The 22,262-nt window shown below is 43.2% G+C and overlaps 1 protein-coding gene across 1 annotated transcript in view; it reads left to right on the top strand.

Moving 5' to 3' along the window:
- Positions 1 to 21,808, top strand: part of LOC136877754 (protein glass-like) — a 46,994-nt gene extending 25,186 nt beyond the window's left edge. Inside the window, exons 4-5 of the mRNA XM_067151961.2 lie at positions 13,403 to 13,522; positions 21,074 to 21,808. Coding sequence (XP_067008062.2) covers positions 13,403 to 13,522; positions 21,074 to 21,808 — 855 coding nt within the window. The remainder of the gene's footprint in view (positions 1 to 13,402; positions 13,523 to 21,073) is intronic.
- Positions 21,809 to 22,262: the final 454 nt, after the last annotated feature.

The raw sequence follows: 22,262 nt of genomic DNA, 5'->3' as shown, positions 1-22,262 counted from the left end.
CCGCACTTCAATTTGACGGCCATCTTGTGATGGCGTCTATGCATTAGATCCAAAGGTGTAACGAATATGATACGCGCCCCCTTGCAGGAAACAAAATAAGGCCCCTCTAAGAAATTATGTAAAAACCTATCTATAACACACATTAATTTAACTACAGCAGGTACAAGCCTAACTTTAATGCAGTCTATATCCGGCTCCATAGTTAAATGGTTAGCGTGCTGGCCCTTGCTCGCAAGGGTCCCGGGTTGGATTCTCGTCAAGGACGGAAATGTTAGGCCTAACCATAATTTGTTATTTTAGCTGGCACAGGGGCTAGGTGTATGTGTCGTCTTCATGGTCATTTCATTCTCATCACGACGCGCAGGTCGCCTATGGGAGTCAATTCAAAAGCCCTGCATCTGGCGAGCCGAAGTTGTCCTAGGACACTCGTAGCACGCCATTTTATTTCAATGCAGTCTATATCCATTTCATCATCATCATCATCATCTGTTTACCCTCCAGGTTCGGCTTTTCCCTCGGACTCAGCGAGGGATCCCACCTCTACCGCCTCAAGGGCAGTGTCCTGGAGCTTCAGACTCTCGGTCGGAGGATACAACTGGGGAGAATGACCAGTACCTCGTCCAGGCGGCCTCACCTGCTATGCTGAACAGGGGCCTTGTGGAGGGATGGGAAGATTGGAAGGGATAGACAAGGAAGAGGGAAGGAAGCGGCCGTGGCCTTAAGTTAGGTACCATCCCGGCATTCGCCTGGAGGAGAAGTGGGAAACCACGGAAAACCACTTCGAGGATGGCTGAGGTGGGAATCGAACCCACCTCTACTCAGTTGACCTCCCGAGGCTGAGTGGACCCCGTTCCAGCCCTCGTACCACTTTTCAAATTTTCGTGGCAGAGCCGGGAATCGAACCCGGACCTCCGGCGGTGGCAGCTAATCACGCTAACCACTACACCACAGAGGCGGCTATATCCATTTAATAGACCTAAATTGTACAAGGGACAAAGATTACAAAACTAATTTATTAATATATTTTATTTTGAAAATTAAATAGCCTGTAGGGGTTTAAATATTTCGCTTTTAATTTCAAAAACTTGACTCCACTCATATTAGAGTCCAAATAAATTGAACCACGCGGCGTGCTTCCTGGGATGCAAAGACATTGACGATTTCAGTGACATCAGTGGGTGTGACGATCGATACTGAAACGGGTTTTGTTCACCGAGTTAGTATTGGGTCACACCATTCCTTAGTGGTCTTCATGAAAGTGTCAGTTTCGAAAATGATCGTTTTGCGGAAGAAACAGTAACAGGAATAATTATTTCTGAAATATGATATTTTGGTAGCAATGTTCATTGGTTTTCGTTATAATGACTTGGCGCAAGTTTTTCTGAGAGAACGTGGTGCTCTTTTTACAAGAGACGGCTCAGCTAGACTCAACACAATAAAAATAACTGTACCGGACGAGTTGGCCATGCGGTTAGGGACGCGCAGCTGTGAGCTTGCATCCGGAAGATAGTGGGTTCGAACCCCACTGTCGGCAGCACTGAAGATGGTTTTCCGTGGTTTCCATTTTCATACTAAGCCTTAATTAAGGCCACGGACGCTCCCTTTTCATTCCTAGGTCTTTCCTATCTCATCGTCGCCATAAAGCAATGTAAAGAAAATAGCAAAATAATAATAATAATTGCAGCAAGATACGACCACCAGACAATTATTCTACTTACGAGTTCTAAAACCTATTTTTGTTCGGTCAATTATGCAACAGCATCATGATGTCAACTTCCCCCTGTAGATTCGGATAAAATTAGGTGTATTCCTTTTTTCTAGGGAAGTCTGCAGGCGCCTTAATCCCTGGGCCGCCTGCATTGCATGCATTGTGGGTCCTGTCTTTACGCCACTGATTAGGTCAGCTTCCGTGGTCACGTCTTCTGCTTTTAAACTTTTACTGTAATTTAAAACAATATACAATTCATTCTCGTTCCTACAATACTTTTTGAGTTACTATAACTTCTTTCATGGGAAGTGTTACATAGATATTTCCCCACACACCCCCAACCCAAAGTTGTTTCACGTCAGATGATTCCCGGACAGAATTATAGCTTCGAGTTTAGCTTCGAGTAGTCAGAAAAGCATCTGCCTCTGAGAAGGAAGATGATATGTTGGAGATAAGAGTTAACATTTCAAATATACTAATAATCAAAGTTCACAAAATGATCAAAGTGCACTGAGTTTCCGCCATAAACAGTGAGTGAAGAACGAGTAACAGAACTGATTACAAAAGTTTACTTACTCAATTTAAATCTCAAGCAAACTCGTTCGTTGCTCGGTGTTGTGTAAAACTGCAAGCTTGCTTTGTAAGCCTGATCGATGGGATAGGAAGATAGTGGCTGGGGAATTAGTTAAGGTGCAGTCCCAGCATTTGCCTGGTGTGAAAATGGGGAAACCACGGAAAACCATCTTCAGGGCTGCCGGCAGTGGGGCTCGAACACACTACCTCCCGGATGCAAGCTCACAACTGCGCACCCCTAACCGCACGGCCAGCTCTCCCGGTAAGACATAAACGATTGGAACTTGTATTCTCTATAACTTTTGTTATGTAATGCATTTCAATAGGACCAATAACATAGGTATTTCAAAAATTAAATTTTAGGCATCTTCCCCTAAACTACCATTTCATCCAGTGTGAATAAAATTATTTATATCCTACACTGTACTTATTCAGAGACTTCACAGTCCGATTTTCATTAAATTCTGTTCGCCCTCTATTTTTTTCGTAGTTCGGCATTGGTATGGACTTAGCAACAAAAATCAAAATTCATGAATATCTCTGTTATCATAGCCGATACGGTAAAATAAAATGGCATATGGCTTTTAGCCGCCTCTGTGGTGTAGTGGTTAGCGTGATTAGCTGCCACCCCCGGAGGTCCGGGTTCGATTCCCGGCTCTGCCACGAAATTTGAAAAGTGGTACGAGGGCTGGAACGGGGTCCACTCAGCCTCGGGAGGTCAACTGAGTAGAGGTGGGTTCGATTCACACCTCAGCCATCTTCGAAGTGGTTTTCCGTGGTTTCCCACTTCAACTCCAGGCGAATGCCGGGATGGTACCTAACTTAAGGCCACGGCCGCTTCCTTCCCTCATCCTTGCCTATCCCTTCCAATCTTCCCATCCCCCTACAAGGCCCCTGTTCACCATAGCAGGTGAGGCCACCTGGGCGAGGTACTGGTCATACTCCCCAGTTGTATCCCACGACCAAGAGTCTGAAGTTCCAGGACACTGCCCTTGAGGCGGTAGAGGTGGGATCCCTCGCTGAGTCCGAGGGAAAAACCGACCCTGGTGGGTAAACAGATGATGATGATGATGATATGGCTTTTAGTGTCGGGAGAGGCCGAGGACAAGTTCGGCTCGCCAGATACAGGTCTTTTTATTTGACTCCCGTAGGCGACCTGCGCGTCGTGATGAGGATGAAATGATGATGAAGACGGCACATACACCCAGCCCCCGTATCTACGAAATTAACCAATTATGGTTAAAATTCCCGACCCCGCCGGGAATCGAACCCGGGACTCCTGTGTTCAAAGGCCAGTATGGTAACCATTTAGCCATGGAGCCGGACGCTGGTATGGTAAAAATGTTTAAGACATAAATGATCGGAAATTTAATTCTATAAAACTTTAGTTATGTAGTATGTAGGCCTATCGACAGAACCGTTAATACCATAAATATTTGCGAGTTCAATTTTAGGGCTTCCCCTAAACTAACATTTCTCTAAGCGTGAATAAAATTAGTTATAGCCTAGAATGTAGTGTCTCGTTTCCCAACTTTACACACCGATTTTAATTCAATGCTATTCAGCCATTTTCTCGTGGTGCGCGTAGGCTACATACAGACAGACACAAAGAGACGGCAGAAAGTTAAGAAGTGCATTTCCTTGTCACTGCCGACACGACAGATACATAAATACCATTCTTTTTAAATTGTTATTAATGTACAGACAAAACTATTATTTTATATATAGATAGATAGCCTGGTATAGGCTTCCCCGTGCAATGCAAAAACAGTATAAGTAAGTGAGGTCCATCTTGAAAGCACTGTGCCCTTTTATGTAGATCGGAGTTCACTTCGCTAAGAAATGTTACTGTACTGTACAAAACTATACACATCCCTACAGCTGTCACAGGACAACTGCGTATCTGATTGGCCTAAGTAGCCACATCTTTTTGATAGAAAATAGTGGAGTGACAGCTTGCGACCAATTTTACAGATCTGCCTATTCACTACCATACCGAACAGTATCGTCTCGTCGCAACTGATAGAGAAGTGTTTAATTATGGTATAAACTAACGCACGTAACTGGTGTACAGCAAACATGATAGCTTATGCCATGTAATTAATAGGCTACTGTTAGAGAGTTCAATAAAGACTTACAACAGAACCATAATGCTGCAACATATACGCAATTTTTCGGAGTAAGAACTTTCTATCTCGTAGTGAATGCGCAGTTATAATAGGTGAACCTGCTCGCTTTAGACAGCCGTGTGTAATTACACGTGATAGGTGGACCTGGTTTCACAGAGCAGGGAGGGTTAGAATCCTCCTTTACTAATGGCCTTCTTATTTTCATTTCGTACTCGGGTAGGCATCATTATGAAGATTTTGCATTCCTGGTGTCTTAGATACGGGCTGCCTGGCCGAGACGGTAAAGGCGTGCTCGGTTCGCCCGAATGGACGTGGGTTCGAATCCCCGTCAGGGAGTCGTAAAATTTAAGAAACGAGATTTTCACTTCCGGTCCGGAGGTGCATATGGCCCTCAGGTTCACTCAGCCTACACCAAAAATGAGTACCAGGTTAATTCCTGGAGGCAAAGGTGGCCGGGCGTAGAGCTAACCACTCTACCCCATCACGTGCCGAGGTTAACAATGGTGGAAGCCTTTACCTTCCACTCCTCCAAGGGCCTTCACTTCGTGTCTTAGATATCCTTCCAACGAAATTGTAATAAATAAAGTGCGCATAATAAATATCACAACCTAAATATTGACTACGGACAAACGCATTGTGTATACCTCTGTCAGCATTTTGTTGGAAATAGGCACATATCCCACTCAACGGGAATGCTTACCGCTGTCAGGGCTTGAGAAGGGCATGCTTCAACACACTGTCGCGTTGCAGCAAGGTAAATCTTATTTAATTTTTGCTGGTGGTTTAACGTTGCAGTTACACATCGAAGGTTTTCAGTGACGTAAATATAGGAAAAAGGTTAGGATAGTGTTTATACATTCAGGCCATAGTTCTTGTACAGGCAAACACTATATGTGAAGTGATAAGTCAGACATAATGCATGAAAAGCACGATGCTTATACCAACAACGATTTCTCGGGCGAAGTGTGGCGACTTATCACACGTCTCGAAGAGTTTAAAGACGGCTGCGTGAAACAATGTGCTTTGGAATGAACAATTTTGGCAAGTGCCAGCGACGCCAGATGATAACGAACAAGCAGTGCGTTCAAGGTGCGATTCTCGGCTATATTTAGAAAACGTCACGCTGGATGGGCATGCGCATTAGACTATATTGCTGCGAGGTGTCATCGAGCGCCTATTCGTCGTCAGTTATCTTCCACTCTACTTACATCCCGTATTATTACCTCTCATTCAGCGCAGTATTCGCTTATATAAAAGTGACTCTTTAAATGATGCTTTAAATTTAACTTCATCATTACGTAACTGCTTTATCAAATGATGAAATTCGCCAAACTTTGTTCACGTCCTGTACCCACTTCATTTCACGCTTACAAACAGAATGTAACAATAACAATAGCTCATCGTCGGAGTCATCACTGCTCACCAATGGCACACTATCAGCCAAAATCTCTGCATTCTCGTACACACCATAGCTTTCTGTGTGGCCACGTGGGGTAGCGAACGTAGCATATCTCTCGTACATAGTATAGCGTTCTTTGTGGCCTCAGCTTAATGCCTCCCAGCTCATGAGCTATAGCACATGTTCTGAACATCAGTCAGGAGTCTGTACTGCGCATATTGCATCACAACAAATTGTTCACGTCGCGAATGATATGCGATCATAATAACTACTATTGTGATTCATATGGGATTTCATAAATGCATAAAAAGATTTTGTTAGTACCGGGTTTGAACCTCCGAACACTCGACATAACATTGGCCCGTTGATGCCCTCGGCCGGGCAGGAGTCGGTGGCAGCTGCCCTTGTACAATTGCATTTCAGTGCCAAGGTACTTTCTGATCAACAACGAGCGTTCCTTTCATGGATCTATGCGTTCATCCGTTATTACCTCATCATTTATTTTAAAACCATGCACCTACACAAGTAGACTACTTATCATAGTACGGTAGAGATGTTTCATTTTAACGTTAGATCATAAACTGCAGGTTGCATAAACCTGAATAAATAGGGGCAGGTGATTCACCCGGTACCGTATATAGTCTAGTGCACACTTCGAATATCACTGAATTTAAATACCGAGTTCGAGAAATTGTTCGCCTCTGTGGTGTAGTGGTTAGTGTGATTAACTGCCACTCCCAGAGGTCCGGGTTCAATTCCCGACTCTGCCACGAAATTTGAAAAGTGGTTCGAGGGCTGGAATGGGATCCACTTATCTTCAGGAGGTTACTTGAAAACGAGGGGGGTGGGGTTCGATTCCCACCTTAGCCATCCTCGAAGTGGTTTTCCGTGGTATCCCACTTCTCCCCCCTTCCGATCTTCCCATACCCCCACAAGCCCCCTGCTCAGCATAGCAGGTGAGGTCACCTGGGCGATATACTGGTTCTCCTCCCCAGTTGTATCAGCCAAACCCAAAGTCTCACGCTCCAGGACACTGCCCCTGAGGCGGTAGAGGTGAGATCCCTCGCGAATTCGGAGAGAAAAACCATCCCTTGAGGGTAAATAGATTAAGAAAGAAAAAAGAAAGAAAGAAAGAAAGAAAGAAAGAAAGAAAGAAAGAAAGAAAGAAAAGTTCGAGAAATTATGTTTAGCCGCCTTCCCATTACGTTCACAAAAGCAAGCGACCAAACAAACAAACAAACAAACAGATAGAAACGCAGACAGTCAAAAACTGAACTGAACCCACCTTTGACTTTTGTGTGCCTAATCAGAGATTTTAAATAAAGTAAGATTTTTCCTTCCTTCTTTCTTTCTTTATTTCTTTCTTTCTTTCTTTCTTAATTAGTTACCCTCCAGGGTTGGCTTTTCCCTCGGACTCAGCGAGGGATCCCACCTCTACCACCTCAAAGGCAGTGCCCTGGAGCGTGACACTTTGGGTCGGGGGATACAACTGGGAAGGAGGACCAGTACCTCGCCCAGGCAATCTCACTTGCTATGCTGAACAGGGGCCTTGTAGGGGGATGGGAAGATTGGAAGGGATAGGCAAGGAAGAGGAAAGGAAGCGGCCGTAGTCTTAAGTTAGGTACCATCCCAGCATTTGCCTGGAGGGGAAGTGGGAAACCACGGAAAAGCACTTAGAGGATGGCTGAGAAGAGAATCGAACCCCCCTCTACTCAGTTAACCTCCCGAGGCTGAGTGGGCCTTGTTCCGGGAATCGAACCCGGGCCTCGGGGGGTGGGAGCTAATCACGCTAACCACCACACCACAGAGGCGGACTAAGTAGGTTACGAAGCAAAAAATTGAAGTGCCCAGACAAAATGGTAACTGAATTTATAGTTTGTAGTGGAGAGCCCTTCATGACAACAATGCCCTGCCGTTCCTACTCCCGCTGTAACTCTGGCCGACATGTGCCAGGTAACGACTGGTCACCGTGTGAAGCCTTACAAAATGGCCGCCAATCAAAGCACTCTCCCCTTAGTGTATAGCATTCGGTAACATGTGTACGGATATTAGAAACACGAATAAGGGCCCGCAGTTCACGAGAAAAAGATAAATATGTTATGTAGAAAATTATTAACTTCCCTTTGTTTTTAATGTAGCATAGTTCGTTCCTTCAATTTCATCAAGCTGACGTTGAGGTCACCTGTAAACACTTGTACGTAACAATGGCACGTCCATTAGTGGAATATTGTAGGCCTACTGACTATGGAATCCTAAATATACTGTTTCCATTTCTTTTTTTTTTCTTTTTTTTTTTTTTTTTTTTTTTTTGCTAGTGTCTTTAAGTCGCACCGACACAGATAGGTCTTTTTTTTTTTGCTAGGGGCTTTACGTCGCACCGACACAGATAGGTCTTATGGCGATGATGAGATAGGAAAGACCTAGGAGTTGGAAGGAAGCAGCTGTGGCCTTAATTATCAAGGGAGGCCTACAGCCCCAGCATTTGCCTGGTGTGAAAATGAGAAACCACGGAAAACCATCTTCAGGGTTGGCGACAGTGGAATTCGAACCCCCTATCTCCCGGATGCAAGCTCACAGCCGCTCGCCCCTAACCGCACAGCCAACTCGCCTGGTGTTTCCATTTCTAGGAGAGAGGCAGTCCTGCGTATTTATTTATGTTTCGTATTAAATTCTACATAATTGGTAACTCATATGACTGCGTAGAATAGTCCTATGAATTCTTGGATTTAGGCCTATTCTTTAACTGACAGTCTCTTGAAGAATTGGGCTGGACCTACATGAAAACTTTCAAATTAGCTTCATTTATGGACTTCCTAACTCACAAATAAAATGCTCTGAATTACTGCTCCTCCTAAACACATAAGATTCAATTAGTCTTTTTTTTTTAAGCAGATGACATAGAACCAATAATAAATTACACCGTCCAGTACAGAGAATGATGAGAAGTATGAATAAGTTACATATTTATATTTTTAACTATTCACTTTCTCTGCTTATGGAAGAACGTCAAACAACGTATTTGATATTTAACGTAAAAATGCATACTGTAGGTAGGCCTATTAATAATTTCACTTGGTCTTCAAATTTATCCCTTATCATTTATTCCATTTATTCCATTTATTATTATTATTATTATTATTATTATTATTATTATTATTATTATTATTATTATTATTATTGTCCGGCTCCATGGCTAAGTGGTTAGCGTGCTGGCCTTTGGTCACAGGGGTCCCGGGCTCGATTCCCGGCAGGGTCGGGAATTTTAAACCTCATTGGTTAATTTCCCTGGCACGGGGGCTGGGTGTATGTGTTGTCTTCATCATCATTTCATCCTCATCACGACGCGCGGGTTGCCTACGGGCGTCAAATCTAAAGACCTGCACCTGGAAAGCCGAACCCGTCCTGAGATCTCCCGGCACTAAAAGCCATACGCCATTTCATTTAATTTCATTATTATTATTATTATTATTATTATTATTATTATTATTATTATTATTATTATTATTATTATATGGCTCTTCGCTGAATGAACGGTCTTCGACTCGAGAGCCCCGGGTTCGATTCCCAGCCGAGCTGAGGATGTTAACTACGTATGGTTTGGATGTTTGTGTTCGTCTTTTTTTTTTTTGCTAGTGGTTTTATGTCGCACCGACACAGGTAGGTCTTACGGCGACGATGGGATAGGAAAAGCCTAGGAGTTGGAAGTAAGCAGCCGTTGCCTTAATTAATGTACAGCCGCAGCATTTGCCTTGTGTGAAAATGCAAAACCACGGAAAACCATCTTCAGGGCTGCTGACAGTGGGATTCAAACCCACTGTCTCCCGGGTGCAAGCTCACAGCCACGCGCCTCTAACCGCACGGTTGTGTTCGTCTTAATACACTTCCGTACATCTAAAAACAACACTCTCCACTGCTAACCGTCACAGATACACGAAATAGTGAATAGCCTACATCCTTTCACATAAGGTTAGCGTAAGGAAGGGCATTCGGCCGCAAAACTGAGGCAAAAACGTATCTAGTTCCTATGCCAGTAGATGGAGAATAGGCTAGGAAGAATATTATTATTATTATTATTATTATTATTATTATTATTATTATTATTATTATTATTTCCAACTCCGTGGTGTAGTGGTTAGTATGATTAGCTGCCACTCCTGGAAGCCCGGGTTCGATTCCCGGCACTGTCACGAAATTTGAAACGTAATAGCTACGAGAACTGGAACGGGGTCCACTCAGCCTCGTGAGGTCAACTGAGTAGAGGGGTTCGATTACCACCTCAGCCATCCTTGAAGTGGTTTTCCGTGGTTTCCTAATTCTCCGCCAGGCATATGCCGAGATGATACTTAAGTGAAGGCTACAGCCGCTTCCTTCCCTCTTCCTTGTCTATCCCTTCCGATCTTCCCATATCCCCACAAGGCCCCTGTTCAGCATAGCAGCTGAGGCCCACTGGCAATATACTGGTCCTCCTCCCAAGGTGTATCCCGACCTAAAGTCTCACGCTCCAGGATATTGTCCTTGAGGCAGTAGAAGTGGGTTGCCTCGCTGAGATCGAGGGTAAAGTCAACCTTGCACGGCAAACGGATTAAGATTTTATTATTATTATTATTATTATTATTATTATTATTATTATTATTATTATTATTATTATTATTATTATTATTATTATTATTATTATTATTGGTAGACTACACAGGGCGATACGGAGGTAATTCATGACAGTGGAATAGAGAGAAGCACAGGTCTATCTGAGCAAATGTAAACGATAACTTGGAAAATATTTACGATCCAATGACGAGAAAACATCGCATACAGTAATTAGAGCACAGCTCAAAAATCAGACATTAATTTAAATTCATATTACGTGAGATATAAAAGAGGAATTCTGAACTACACAGAATACATCAAAACATCAGGAAAGGGGAATGTCGTAACAAATTATCCCTGCAACCACTATTTTCTCCCCAGACAGAATGATAACTTAAGGTGATATTAACTTAAGTATGCGTGAAAACTATCACAATTCACTGCAGTGTAAGTCAGTGATTCACACTAAGACTGATTTTAATTTTGGAATAATTTAATTTTCCTGAAAATTTATCAAAGGTATAAAAATTATTTTTAAAATGTTGAAGATATTTTTCAATGTTATTTTGCTTTCGTCCCACTAACTACTTTTACGATTTACAGTGATGCTGAGATGCCGGAATTTAGTCCCGCAGGAGCTCTTTCACGTGCCAGTAAATTTACTGACACGAGACTGACGTATTTGAGCACCTTCAAATACCACCGGTCTGAGCCAGGATCGAACCTGCCAAGGTGGGGTCAGATGGCCAGCGCCTCAACCGCCTGAGCCACTCAGCCCAGCAAAATATTGTTCGATGTCCATTCCCCACATCTTCTAAGAATAAGACACATAATCTCGAAAAATACTCTATCAATAGAATTGGAGTTGTAATGAAATGGCGTATGGCTTTTAGTGCCGGGAGTGTCCGAGGACATGTTCGGCTCGCCAGATGCAGGTCTTTTGATTTGATGCCCGTAGGCGATCTGCACGTCGCGATGAGGATGAAGTAATGATGAAAACGACACTTACACCCAGCCCCCGTGCCAGCGAAATTAAACAATTAAGGTTAAAATTTTCGACCGTGCTGGGAATCGAACCCAGGACCCCTGTGACCAAAGGTCAGCACGCTACCCATTTAGCTATGGAGCCGAACGGAATTGTAGTATTATGTTTACATGCTATTTTGCATTGATGTGATAACTGATGAACAATAATAGTTATACAGTTCATAGAACATGAAAAAAATGAATAACTTAGAACTACCTTGATTATGATCTGTTTGGGGGTGGGGGAATTCGGTATTTTTTAGGGGAAACTTCCATACTAGACCAAGAATGCTTCGTTGGGTTGTACAGGTACGTGGTATCGTGAAAGTTCCGATCAGTGAAATATCCGTTCACACGGTGTCCCAAAAATTCCATCCAGCAGAACATAAGCTTGGTGAAATATCCGCTCACACATTGCTCAGCATACACTTACGACAATAGTTAAAGTGGATGAACGTATCTCCTCATTTCCCAAACACGAGTCGCACTGCACTTTTATTCCTGTAGCATATTTGGAGTCCGGTTTAACAGGTCGGTTGAGGCGCTGGCCTTCTGACCCCAACGTGGCAGGTTCGATCCTAGCTCAGTCCGGTGGTATTTCAAGGTGCTCAAATACGACAGCCTCGTGTCGGTAGATTTACTGGCACGTAAAAGAACTCCTGTGGGATTAAAATCCGGCATCTCAGCGTCACCGTAAATCATTCAGTCTTCAAGGAAACGCAAACTCTATTTTGTTGTTAAGGTCGTCCAAACCAGTCAAGTGCTGAAATTCAAGGATGATGGCCTCGCAATTTCGAGAAGACATTTAAGGACATTGGGAAGAGTGGATGTTCGTTCATCATTAGTGCATACAGATATCTGGAGGACACTAATAATTTGAAAGGATATGTGAAGGCTTCTGAACTCATCGGTGGATAGTGGAGAGGACTTTCAAACTGAAGAAAGAAGAGGACGTGGTCCTCCCAAAATACAAAGCGTATGATGCTAAAGTCCCTGTCAAATGTAAGGAGCTCTAGGACATAGGTCATTTTATGGCGATATTCTTTAGTGGCCTACTTTTGACGCAGTGAACAGTGACATTGATGAGTGAAGTATCTCGAAATGACTCTGTAAACTTTCAGAGGCCTACTTTGATTACGGTTCTTTAGTAATTAATAGCCCATTAACAACTGTAAATAATAAATAGTGTCTTCCATATTTTGTTTTGTACTATTTTCGGTCCTAATAACCTTTCTCATCACTATATCTCCAAGTGTTCAAAATAAACCTGGATGGCTACAGCAACTCCAGAAATAACTAGGATGAGATGAAGAAAAATAAAGACTCGTATTAAGATATTTTGAGACATAACCACTTACTACTAATACCGCACTTGTTTAACAGTGAATATTTTAATACGACGTGTATTTTGGGCAACACACGGTTTTGTTTTGTTTTGTTTTGTTTCGTTTTCCCAAAAATTTGTTAAATGGAATGTTATCCTTTTTCCACTCAACTGTTTATTATATTTTTGAATCGAGTGTGCATCTTAATTGGACTAATATATTCTGCTGTGAAGAATTCAATCACGACTCTCTGTTTGATACGGATATCTGATACACTCGTCTTTTTGAGATACTACTGCGCATGTCATCTTATCACTTGGTACGGTGAAACTAGAGACATCTAGTACACATAATAGTCTGTATATCTGTAATTTCTGTGTGTATGCAACACTCCTAGGCTGGTGTTGAGGAACCTGCACGTCATTACTAGCCGTGTCGAAGCAGAGCAGAGAAGAGAGAGCAGTTCATGATCTCTGGAGATAAAAAGCTGCCTTCCCTAGAGCAATTTTGTCAGTATTTTTGTACTAGTGTAATTCTCTGTATGTTTGTACGGGAATGGTGTGTATCGCGATCGGGTTTTTTGTATACTATGGAAAAATAATGCCTAGATCGGTGAAAGTTGATTGGTCCCGCTGACATGTGTACTGTGCTCTTTTAGACGGACTTCTACTGCCCTGCAAGTCTGCCTAACGTAAACTTCTCATCGAGATCGGGGAATGCTATGGCTGACCGGGGAGGGACGATCTTTGGCAGGCCCAAGAAGCTGACTGACCTTGAGGTGTGTACCTACTACGTTATCCATGTTATGTTTCTCCTGTTCCGAGCCACCCTATTTGCAGTTACGTGACGTCCTATTGAAGAGACATCTACACTCAAATAGTTTGAACCCACTCCAATGATTGAATTTAAGAAGGTCTTTTAACCCTAGTGAACATGTCTGTGTCTGTTAGGTCTTCAGCCCCGAGGCTGGTTGAATCCTCAAATAGCACCACGAATGACTATGCAGCTACAGGGAAACCACAAAAACAAATGCTAGACAAGATGAGGAGTGAGGTAGTTTGCCATTGCTTTCCTCACCGGGCCAGACAGTGCTATTGCAGCACGACTTACTCTATAAGCAACATCTTTCATAACACTCAAACGCACTGGTTGTGCTCCGAATGTCATTACTCAGGACCACCCATACCCCAGCAGCTTACATACTTTCTCAGCCATGGATAAGACTGGGACTTCACTGGAAGCTACACTTTGCTCTGGCCTGTGCCAAGAGATGGATGCAAAAGTACTGCATCCATCAAGAACTGACAGCAGCCAAACTAGTGAAAATACATACATTTCATAAAATATTCAATATATCTGTAACTATCTGAAGAGTTTTCTTGATATGTGACCCAAATATACATTATTACTGAACATTTTGTACGAGGTGAAAAATGAACATGTGATATGACTACTTAATAACGGTTCTTAGAAATTATTCTCCCATATTATTATCGGCCGCCTCTGTGATGTAGTGTTTAGCGTGATCAGCTGCCACCCCCGAGGCCCGGGTTCAATTCCCGGCTCTGCCACGAAATTTGAAAAGTGGTACGAGGGCTGGAAAGAGGTCTACCCAGCCTCTGGAAGGCCAACAGAGTAGAGGTAGGTTCGATTTCCACCTCAGCCATCCCTGAAGTAGTATTCCGTGGTTTCCCACTTCTCCAGGCAAATGCCGGGATGGTACCTAACTCAAGGCCACGCCGCTTCCTTCCCTCTTCCTTGTCTATGCCTTCCATTTTTCCCATCCCCCAACAAGGGCCCAGTTCAGCATAGCGGGTGAGGCCGCCTGGGCAAGATACTGGTCCTCCTTTCCGGCTGTATCCCCCGACCCAAAGTCTCACACTCCGGGACATTGCCCTTGAGGTGGTAGAGGTGGGATCCCTCGCTTAGTCGGAGGGAAAAGCAACCCTGGAGGGTAAACGGATTAAGAAACTTACTAGTATCTTTACGTCGCACCGACACAGATAGGTCTTACGGCGACGATGGGACAGGAAAGGGCTAGGAGTTAGAAGGAAGCGGCCGTGACCTTAATTAGGGTACAGCCTCAGCATTTGCCTGGTGTGAAAATGGGAAACCACGGAAAACCATCTTCAGGGCTGTCGACAGTGAGATTCGAAACCACTATCTCTCGGATGCAAGCTCACAGCTGCGCGCCCCTAACCGCACGGCTAACTCGCCCGGTGGATTAAGAAAGAAATAAAAGAAGGATATTATTATAAACTTACAATATGCCCAAAAAATAAAATATAAGAGAGAAATGTTATCATTCCCTTGAAGGTAGAAATTTACTTATATAGCAAAGGTTCATAAACTTTGTTGTTTCTGAAACATACGGACCCTCTTTCTGCAAATATGAACATAAACACAGCTTTGCAGACAATAGATATAGGGGCCTACCTGATTTTATTGAAAAATGATTGTCTCATTCAGTGCAAGACAGACATAAAGTATGAATAAAGTAAAAAAGTATTAACCAACATGTACATTTTTCAGGCTCTTTCACTGACAGCAACTCTGTACAAAAATTGAAATATAATACAATCATGAAGTACAAATTAATCAAAAACCTTTAATTTCGATTTTAAAGTTCATTTCAGTGAGAACGTGTTGTTGTTGTTGTTGTCGTTGTTGTTGTTGTTGTTGTTGGTGGTGGTGGTGGTGGTGGTGGTGGTGGTGGTGGTGTTTGACATGAATCAAAGATATGTGGAATACTATTTCATAAGGAAGCGCGCATCTCCTCTTTGACATCCACATGATTTCAAATATTTTCATGATAAACTTTCTGCATTGCCAGATATATGTTTCACTCATTTATAAACAGCGGTCAATTAGTTATAAATTAGAGTATTTAAAGCTCATTCTCATTAATTACAACTTCCACCTAGCGGCGGGAATAGGAATTGTGCCGGCTGTCGAAGCCTGTCGAACTCCTCTGCGGTGATGATTAATAACTGACAGATGAAATGAAATGATTTTGGAAAGTGTTTTTGGAACGACAGACAACAGGGAAAACCAGAGTATCCGGTGAAAAACCTGTCCCACCTCTGCTATGTCCAGCACAAATATCACACGGAGTGACTGGGATTTGAACCACGGAACCCAGCGGTGAGTGTTCTGTTCTACTGCTGCCACTCTTTTCCTCTAGATGGCAGTACTGCTGCAACTATACAAAACTTACCATCAACGACAGGTGCACCTAATTAATTATATTTACTGTAACGTATTCAAGTTTTTATTATTAGCTTTACGTCGCACCGGCACAGATATGTCTTATGGCAACGATACGATAGGAAAAGGCTAGAAATGGGAAGGAAGCGGCCGTGACCTTAATTAAGGTCCAGCCCCAGCATTTTTCTAGTGCGAAAATGCGAAACCATGGAAAACCATCTTCAGGGCTGCTGACAGCGGGGTTCGAACCCACTGTCTCCCGGATGCACGCTCACAGCTGCAAGCCCCTAACCGCACGGTCAACTTACCCGGTACGTATGCAAATGGATAAGCCTGTGTTTAGACCTCTACACTTTTATGTTGAGTACCAACAACACAGTGGAAATATCCAGAAGTAGATGACGATAACCACCGCTGTATAACTACTGCAATACGATCCCGCTCTTTAAAAGTTAATTACTGTAATTAAGGTTACATATGGACACTGCATGTGCTCTAATTCGTAGAAATAACAGCGCTTGTGCTTATATAGTTCAAAACTAGGCAAACAAAAACGCCGAGGAATTAATCAACTGTCGTTAAAATCCCGGGGCTGTTTGGAAGCGAACCCGGGAACAAGCCTATACTACATAAGGGTGTATCAGAGTAACTATTCCTAATTTCCTGACGTGACAGAGGACATTAAAACAAACATTTTCCTTAATCAAGTAAACAGTGTCAAGAAATGCTTCGTTTATTCCCTTTGGTGAGATGAAGATTCTCTTTTCCTGTTTCTGCATTACCGTAGAGTGGAGAACATTACTAACACATTGGCTTAGCTGCTAGTGTTCAAATCCTGGTCGATCCCGAGCTGGAATATACATCGGAGAAATCATCGCGCATCAGAAAGGGCATCCGGCTTTAAAAACACCGGACAAAAGCCAAAATAAACCATATCTATGAAAAGGGAAGAAAGTTTGGAGGTTGCAGCAATTTAATCTTTGGGATCCTCGCGTGAACATCAAGGGTTCGAATTCCATCGACTTTGGATAGGATTTTCTCTAGGACCAATGTGCTAATTCGCGAGGGGCGACGAGTCTCTAACTCCCAACTGAGGCCGAGCACTCCACAAGAACGTGGAAAAGGGGTCTTGAAAAAAATTGTATTTCCCTAGAGCGATAGGTTTCTAAGACAGCTGCATGAATATTACTGTACTCTAACCAAATAATCTCAATGAAATGAATGGACAATATTTCTTTTTGACTTGATACATAAGTTCTTCTACCATCGAGTGTCTCTAGACATTGTGAAACTCGTATTGCCGTGACGTTCTCCCAATATCTACTTCACCTCACCAACACTTCCAAGGGGATTGACGTATTAGATCTTCTTCTTCTTCCACGCCCTAGTGGGGTCGTGAGTGCTAACTTTGCCGCATATACATGTTTTACGGCTAGGTGCCCTTAATCACATCAACCTTAAATGGAGGAATGTTTTCACAATCGCGTGTTGTTTAAAGGAGCCTAACAGCTAGGTCATCGGCTCTCGCGTGTTTCTGTAGTCTTTGGTAGTGTGGTATGGTACGTATTAATGCGCAAATACAAATACACAGCTCCCGAACCAAGAGCATTAACCAGACGTGATTAAAATCCTCGAACGAGTGGGGAATCGAACACAGGACACTGTGAATTGAAGGCTTCGACGCTAACCATTCAGCCAAAGAGCCGAACATTAGAAAATCATCTTAATTCAGCATTCGGGGAAGCGTTCTCGCAGCGTAAGATAGTGGTGATGTAAGATGTACGGGTTTTAGTCGCCACCTACACAAACAAAAGCGAGGAAGTGCTGCGCGGTTTTCGTCACGTAGCTATCAACTTGCATTCGAGAGATACTGGGTTCAAACTCCACTGTCGCTAGCTCTGAGGGTAATTTTCCGTGGTTTCCCATTTTCATACCAGCTGTATCATAATTAAGGCCATGGTCGCTTCCTTCCCTATCCTCTCCCATCGCCACCGTAAGACCTATCTGTGTCAATCAATCAATCAATCAATCAATCAATCAATCAATCAATCAATACTGATCTGCATTTAGGGCAGTCGCCCAGGTGGCAGATTCCCTACCTGTTGTTTCCTCGCCTTTTCTTAAATGATTTCAAAGAAATGCGATGCAAAGCAAAACATACTTGCTTACTTCCGTTATCAGATATTTCCTTTTCTCTGTAAAGATTTTCGTTACACTCACATGAACAAGTAGTTTTTATTCTTCCTTGCATTTCTAGGTAGTCTATTATGAGAATGCGTTGTGTGCGTGCTACTCATAGAAAGACACTATAATAACATCCCAGTGTAATAAATTATCAATGAAAGGACGTATGAAAAAGGCACAGATACAGGTAAAAGACAATTATCCAGTGCATTATCCTAAACTCGACGTGGGCGATCTAGTCATTGCCCCCAGCGAGACCATCCTGAGCCGAGTTTATTTGCGGCAGGGTGGCCAGCTCCTTCCGCTGTGCTTCTGCCCATCCGTACGATGACCACGTCCAGTGTTGAATTACCTCGAAGACATCACGAGATCCGTTGTTTCAATACAGCCTCGTCATTGATTTTAGAACCAACGATACGTTTTACAGTTGTGATCTCTTGCAGTGGCGGCGCGTGACTTTCATCACTGGGGGGTTCCATAGAAGAAAAAAAATTGCTGAAATTTACCACATGAAAAATAAGATGTGTTTCACAATCAACTTACGCTATGCAGACAGCTTATTAAAAATTTCTATACGCCGGGCTGAGTGGCTCAGACGGTTAAGGCGCTGGCCTTCTAACCCCAACTTGGCCGGTTCGATCCTGGCTCAGTCCGGTGGTATTTGAAGGTACTCAAATACGACAGCCTCGTGTCGGTAGATTTACTGGCACGTAAAAGAACTCCTGCGGAACTAAATTCCGGCACCTCGGCGTCTCCGAAGACCGAAAAAGTAGTTAGTGGGACGTAAAGCAAATAACATTATTATTATTATTAAAAATTTCTATCCTGCGCTCCTTGAAGGACGCAAACGTATCTATAACTGCTACGTTGAAGTCCGTAGAGTCTCGAGCCAAGTCCCATTCAATTGACAACATAGCAAGAGCATTAAGTCCATCCTCGGTCACTGTGCTACGCAAGAAAGTCTTTATTCTCTTCAGGGTTGAGAAGCACCTTTCTGTTTCCGATGTCGTCATGGGAATAGTAATAACTATATTTAAATTTTCATTGGTATTACCTTGCCGCTATTCTTTGCCTCAATGATTTTTATGTTGTTTCTCTCCAAAAAGTAATTATTCCAAAGAAGGCAAATTAATAGATGTTCAGTAAGTATTGATATATTTGAAACAATATATCAATTGGAATTTGGCAGTTTAATGTGACTTTTGATAGTAATGATACTTTTCAACACAAGCGCTAGTTACGTGCACTATTCTCTGCTGCCTAGTTAAATTCCCGTAAGGTCAACAGATGGCAGGCACATACCCCCAACAACACGACCTGCGAGAGACTTGAGAATATGGCAAATTGCGCATGCGTAAAGCACAGATATCCGTTTCTGCGATATCTTGGTCTTGCCTTAGTGCTGGCCGACGTCCCCCGCACCTTCGCCGTTCCCTTCGCCTATGTACGGACGGAGATGTGACCTTGCAAGTGGGTTCATTTCAGACAAATATCCAGCTACAGACCTTGCGCAGCTCACAAGAATTGAAAGCCAATACGAGTATATTACGGATAGATGGACTTAGTAAAAGCTTCGAGATTGACAAGGGAGTTATGAAAATTACGTAGTTGAGTACAATTTGATATAAACTGGAGGTTCATTGCTCCATTGCGCTATACCAGAAACAGCCATTGCTCTCTTATTCGACATCTAGAAAAGTACATAGGTGAAGGCGACTTTCTATTCGAATGTGACTGAAAAACATCTAAAAATGTGAAGTCTGGGGTGTAAGCGGTTCAATTATTACTTGTTTCAAAACTCTCTCGAATTAGCTCCTATCCTTCTTGACGAATGCATATTAACCTTTTTTTTTTATCTTACTGTGAACATTTTAGCGAATCTGAGCATAAACCACAAGTTACGTATTTCACTCATCCATGCAAATCAATCTTGTCATTTCGCATTAATTTAATCTATGCTCCTATAAAGCTTTATGAAATTGATGGTGGAAAAATACAATTGATTATCAGACTCTTTTAACAACAGCCGAACGATTCCCAGCCCCTCGGAGAATGACAGCATCGGCAGAACAAAGGGAAAAATCTTGAAAGACAGGGATATGAGTGACTCGCTGGGCCTCGTAAACCCTGCAATACAGGCGTCGTAAGAGAATAAGAATTAACGTTGGAACTTCAAACAGAAAAGGTACCCGAACCGCAGGAAATTTCTTAAATACTCTGAAGTGCCTTGTCAGATATGCTCGTTTTAGACATAATTATTTTCCATACTGGCAACGAAACCTGTTTACTTCTCTTCCTTTAAGAGTGTTGAGGATGGTTGTCCAGTTGTACTTCCCCTTTGAAACAAAAATCACCACCACCACCACCACGACCACCACGACCACCACCACCTTAGAGTTACACCACAGTACATCGTGGTCAAGTAGCACTTACAATTGTGAGGGTGATAGACATTCCCCTTTAAAACATGCGTCTCAAAAAAAATATATATATTCGTTGTTACTATATCGTTATATTCCTTGCTTCTGCTTCAAGACCTTGACTGAGTGACAAAACTCAGAAAAATAGTCCGTTTCAAGTGAGGACTGGTAGCTCGAGGAACCATATACTCTTCCTGAAACCCGCAACGTTAGTAGTCACTCAGGACGAGCTGCAGGCATTACGTTTCTCCGGAAATACTTTTTCTCAGTGCGTAACGTTTGCCTCACTTAGGAGATATATATTTCATGTTCTGCTAATGACATTTGTGTGTTCTAACTGTAAATTGTGTGTGCCTAAATGGAATGTAAAACGTGTCACAAATATAATATCGTAAAATTTAATAAACGGCATCCCATGAATTACTGAATGTCAAGATTTCATGAAGGAGCCAATCTTATCTTATGTGAACGAATTAGGCCATGCTGTGATTATATGTGTTGGGTTCTTTTTGTCACAGATGCAGTGGACGCCCGCTCCACCCAATCCATCACCCGTGTACCCTCAGAGCCAGGGTCTGCTCAGTCCTCAGGCTTACACTGGTGGTGCCACCTACTCCTTCACCGCAGACTTCAGACCGTCCGGGATGCCGGCAGAGCCCGCGCTGTTGCCCAGCAACGCGGCCTTCAATTCGTCCTTCAAGCCTGTGATTAGCAAGGTGGTGGCGCCACCTTCGCGCTCGGGAACGAGCCGACGCTATCCGACGAACAAATTGGCAGCCGTGATGCAGCAGCCGCAGCAGGTTGTGGAGGAAGTGCAACGACCGAACCTGTGTAGAATCTGCGGCAAGACGTACGCGCGACCGAGCACGCTCAAGACTCACCTGCGCACACACTCTGGAGAGAAACCGTACAGATGTAGGGACTGTAATAAAAGTTTCTCTCAAGCAGCCAACCTCACTGCGCATGTGCGCACACATTCCGGGGAAAAACCGTTCCGCTGCCCTATCTGCGATCGTAGGTTTTCCCAATCCTCGTCTGTGACGACACACATGAGGACACATTCTGGCGAGCGACCCTATCGCTGTCGACTCTGCAAGAAGGCGTTTTCGGACTCGTCCACTTTGACCAAACATCTTCGCATTCACAGTGGGGAGAAACCCTATCAGTGCAAGTTATGTCTGCTGCGTTTCTCCCAGTCGGGGAACCTCAACAGGCACATGAGGGTACACGGAGGACAAGGAGGGGCAGCCTGACAGTGGCAGGTCTTGTGCCACGGCTGGTGACTGATGGCATAACGACATCTTCGTTCGCACCACTTCCACAACGACAGGAGCTGACGGCTGACTGTATGTATCTCACATTAGACAGAGCATGCAAACAATATGGCCAAGAGGAAATTTACTGCCGACAGATGATAAATCAGACGAATGAAGTGACCTTTCACATACAATATATTCAGATAAAGCTACGATATAAGTAAGAGCTCGTAAATTCTAGTTCCATACCAAACACAGTATGTAACATTCAAAGTATCTCAAACATTTTGCCAAATAATTTCTTACTACTAGAAATTCGCAACAAATGTCTTCGGCTGATCGTTTCACTAGTTTAGAATTTTAGCATGAGACTACTCGCTACCTCAAAGTAAAAATCAGCCAGTCGCTCGTCATTCTTTCGTACGTTTTCTCGCGTGTATACGGAAAACGC

The sequence above is a fragment of the Anabrus simplex genome, chromosome 7 (assembly GCF_040414725.1).
Source record: "Anabrus simplex isolate iqAnaSimp1 chromosome 7, ASM4041472v1, whole genome shotgun sequence".
NCBI classification, from domain to species: Eukaryota; Metazoa; Arthropoda; class Insecta; order Orthoptera; family Tettigoniidae; genus Anabrus; species Anabrus simplex.
This window is presented reverse-complemented; position numbering and strand designations above follow the sequence as displayed.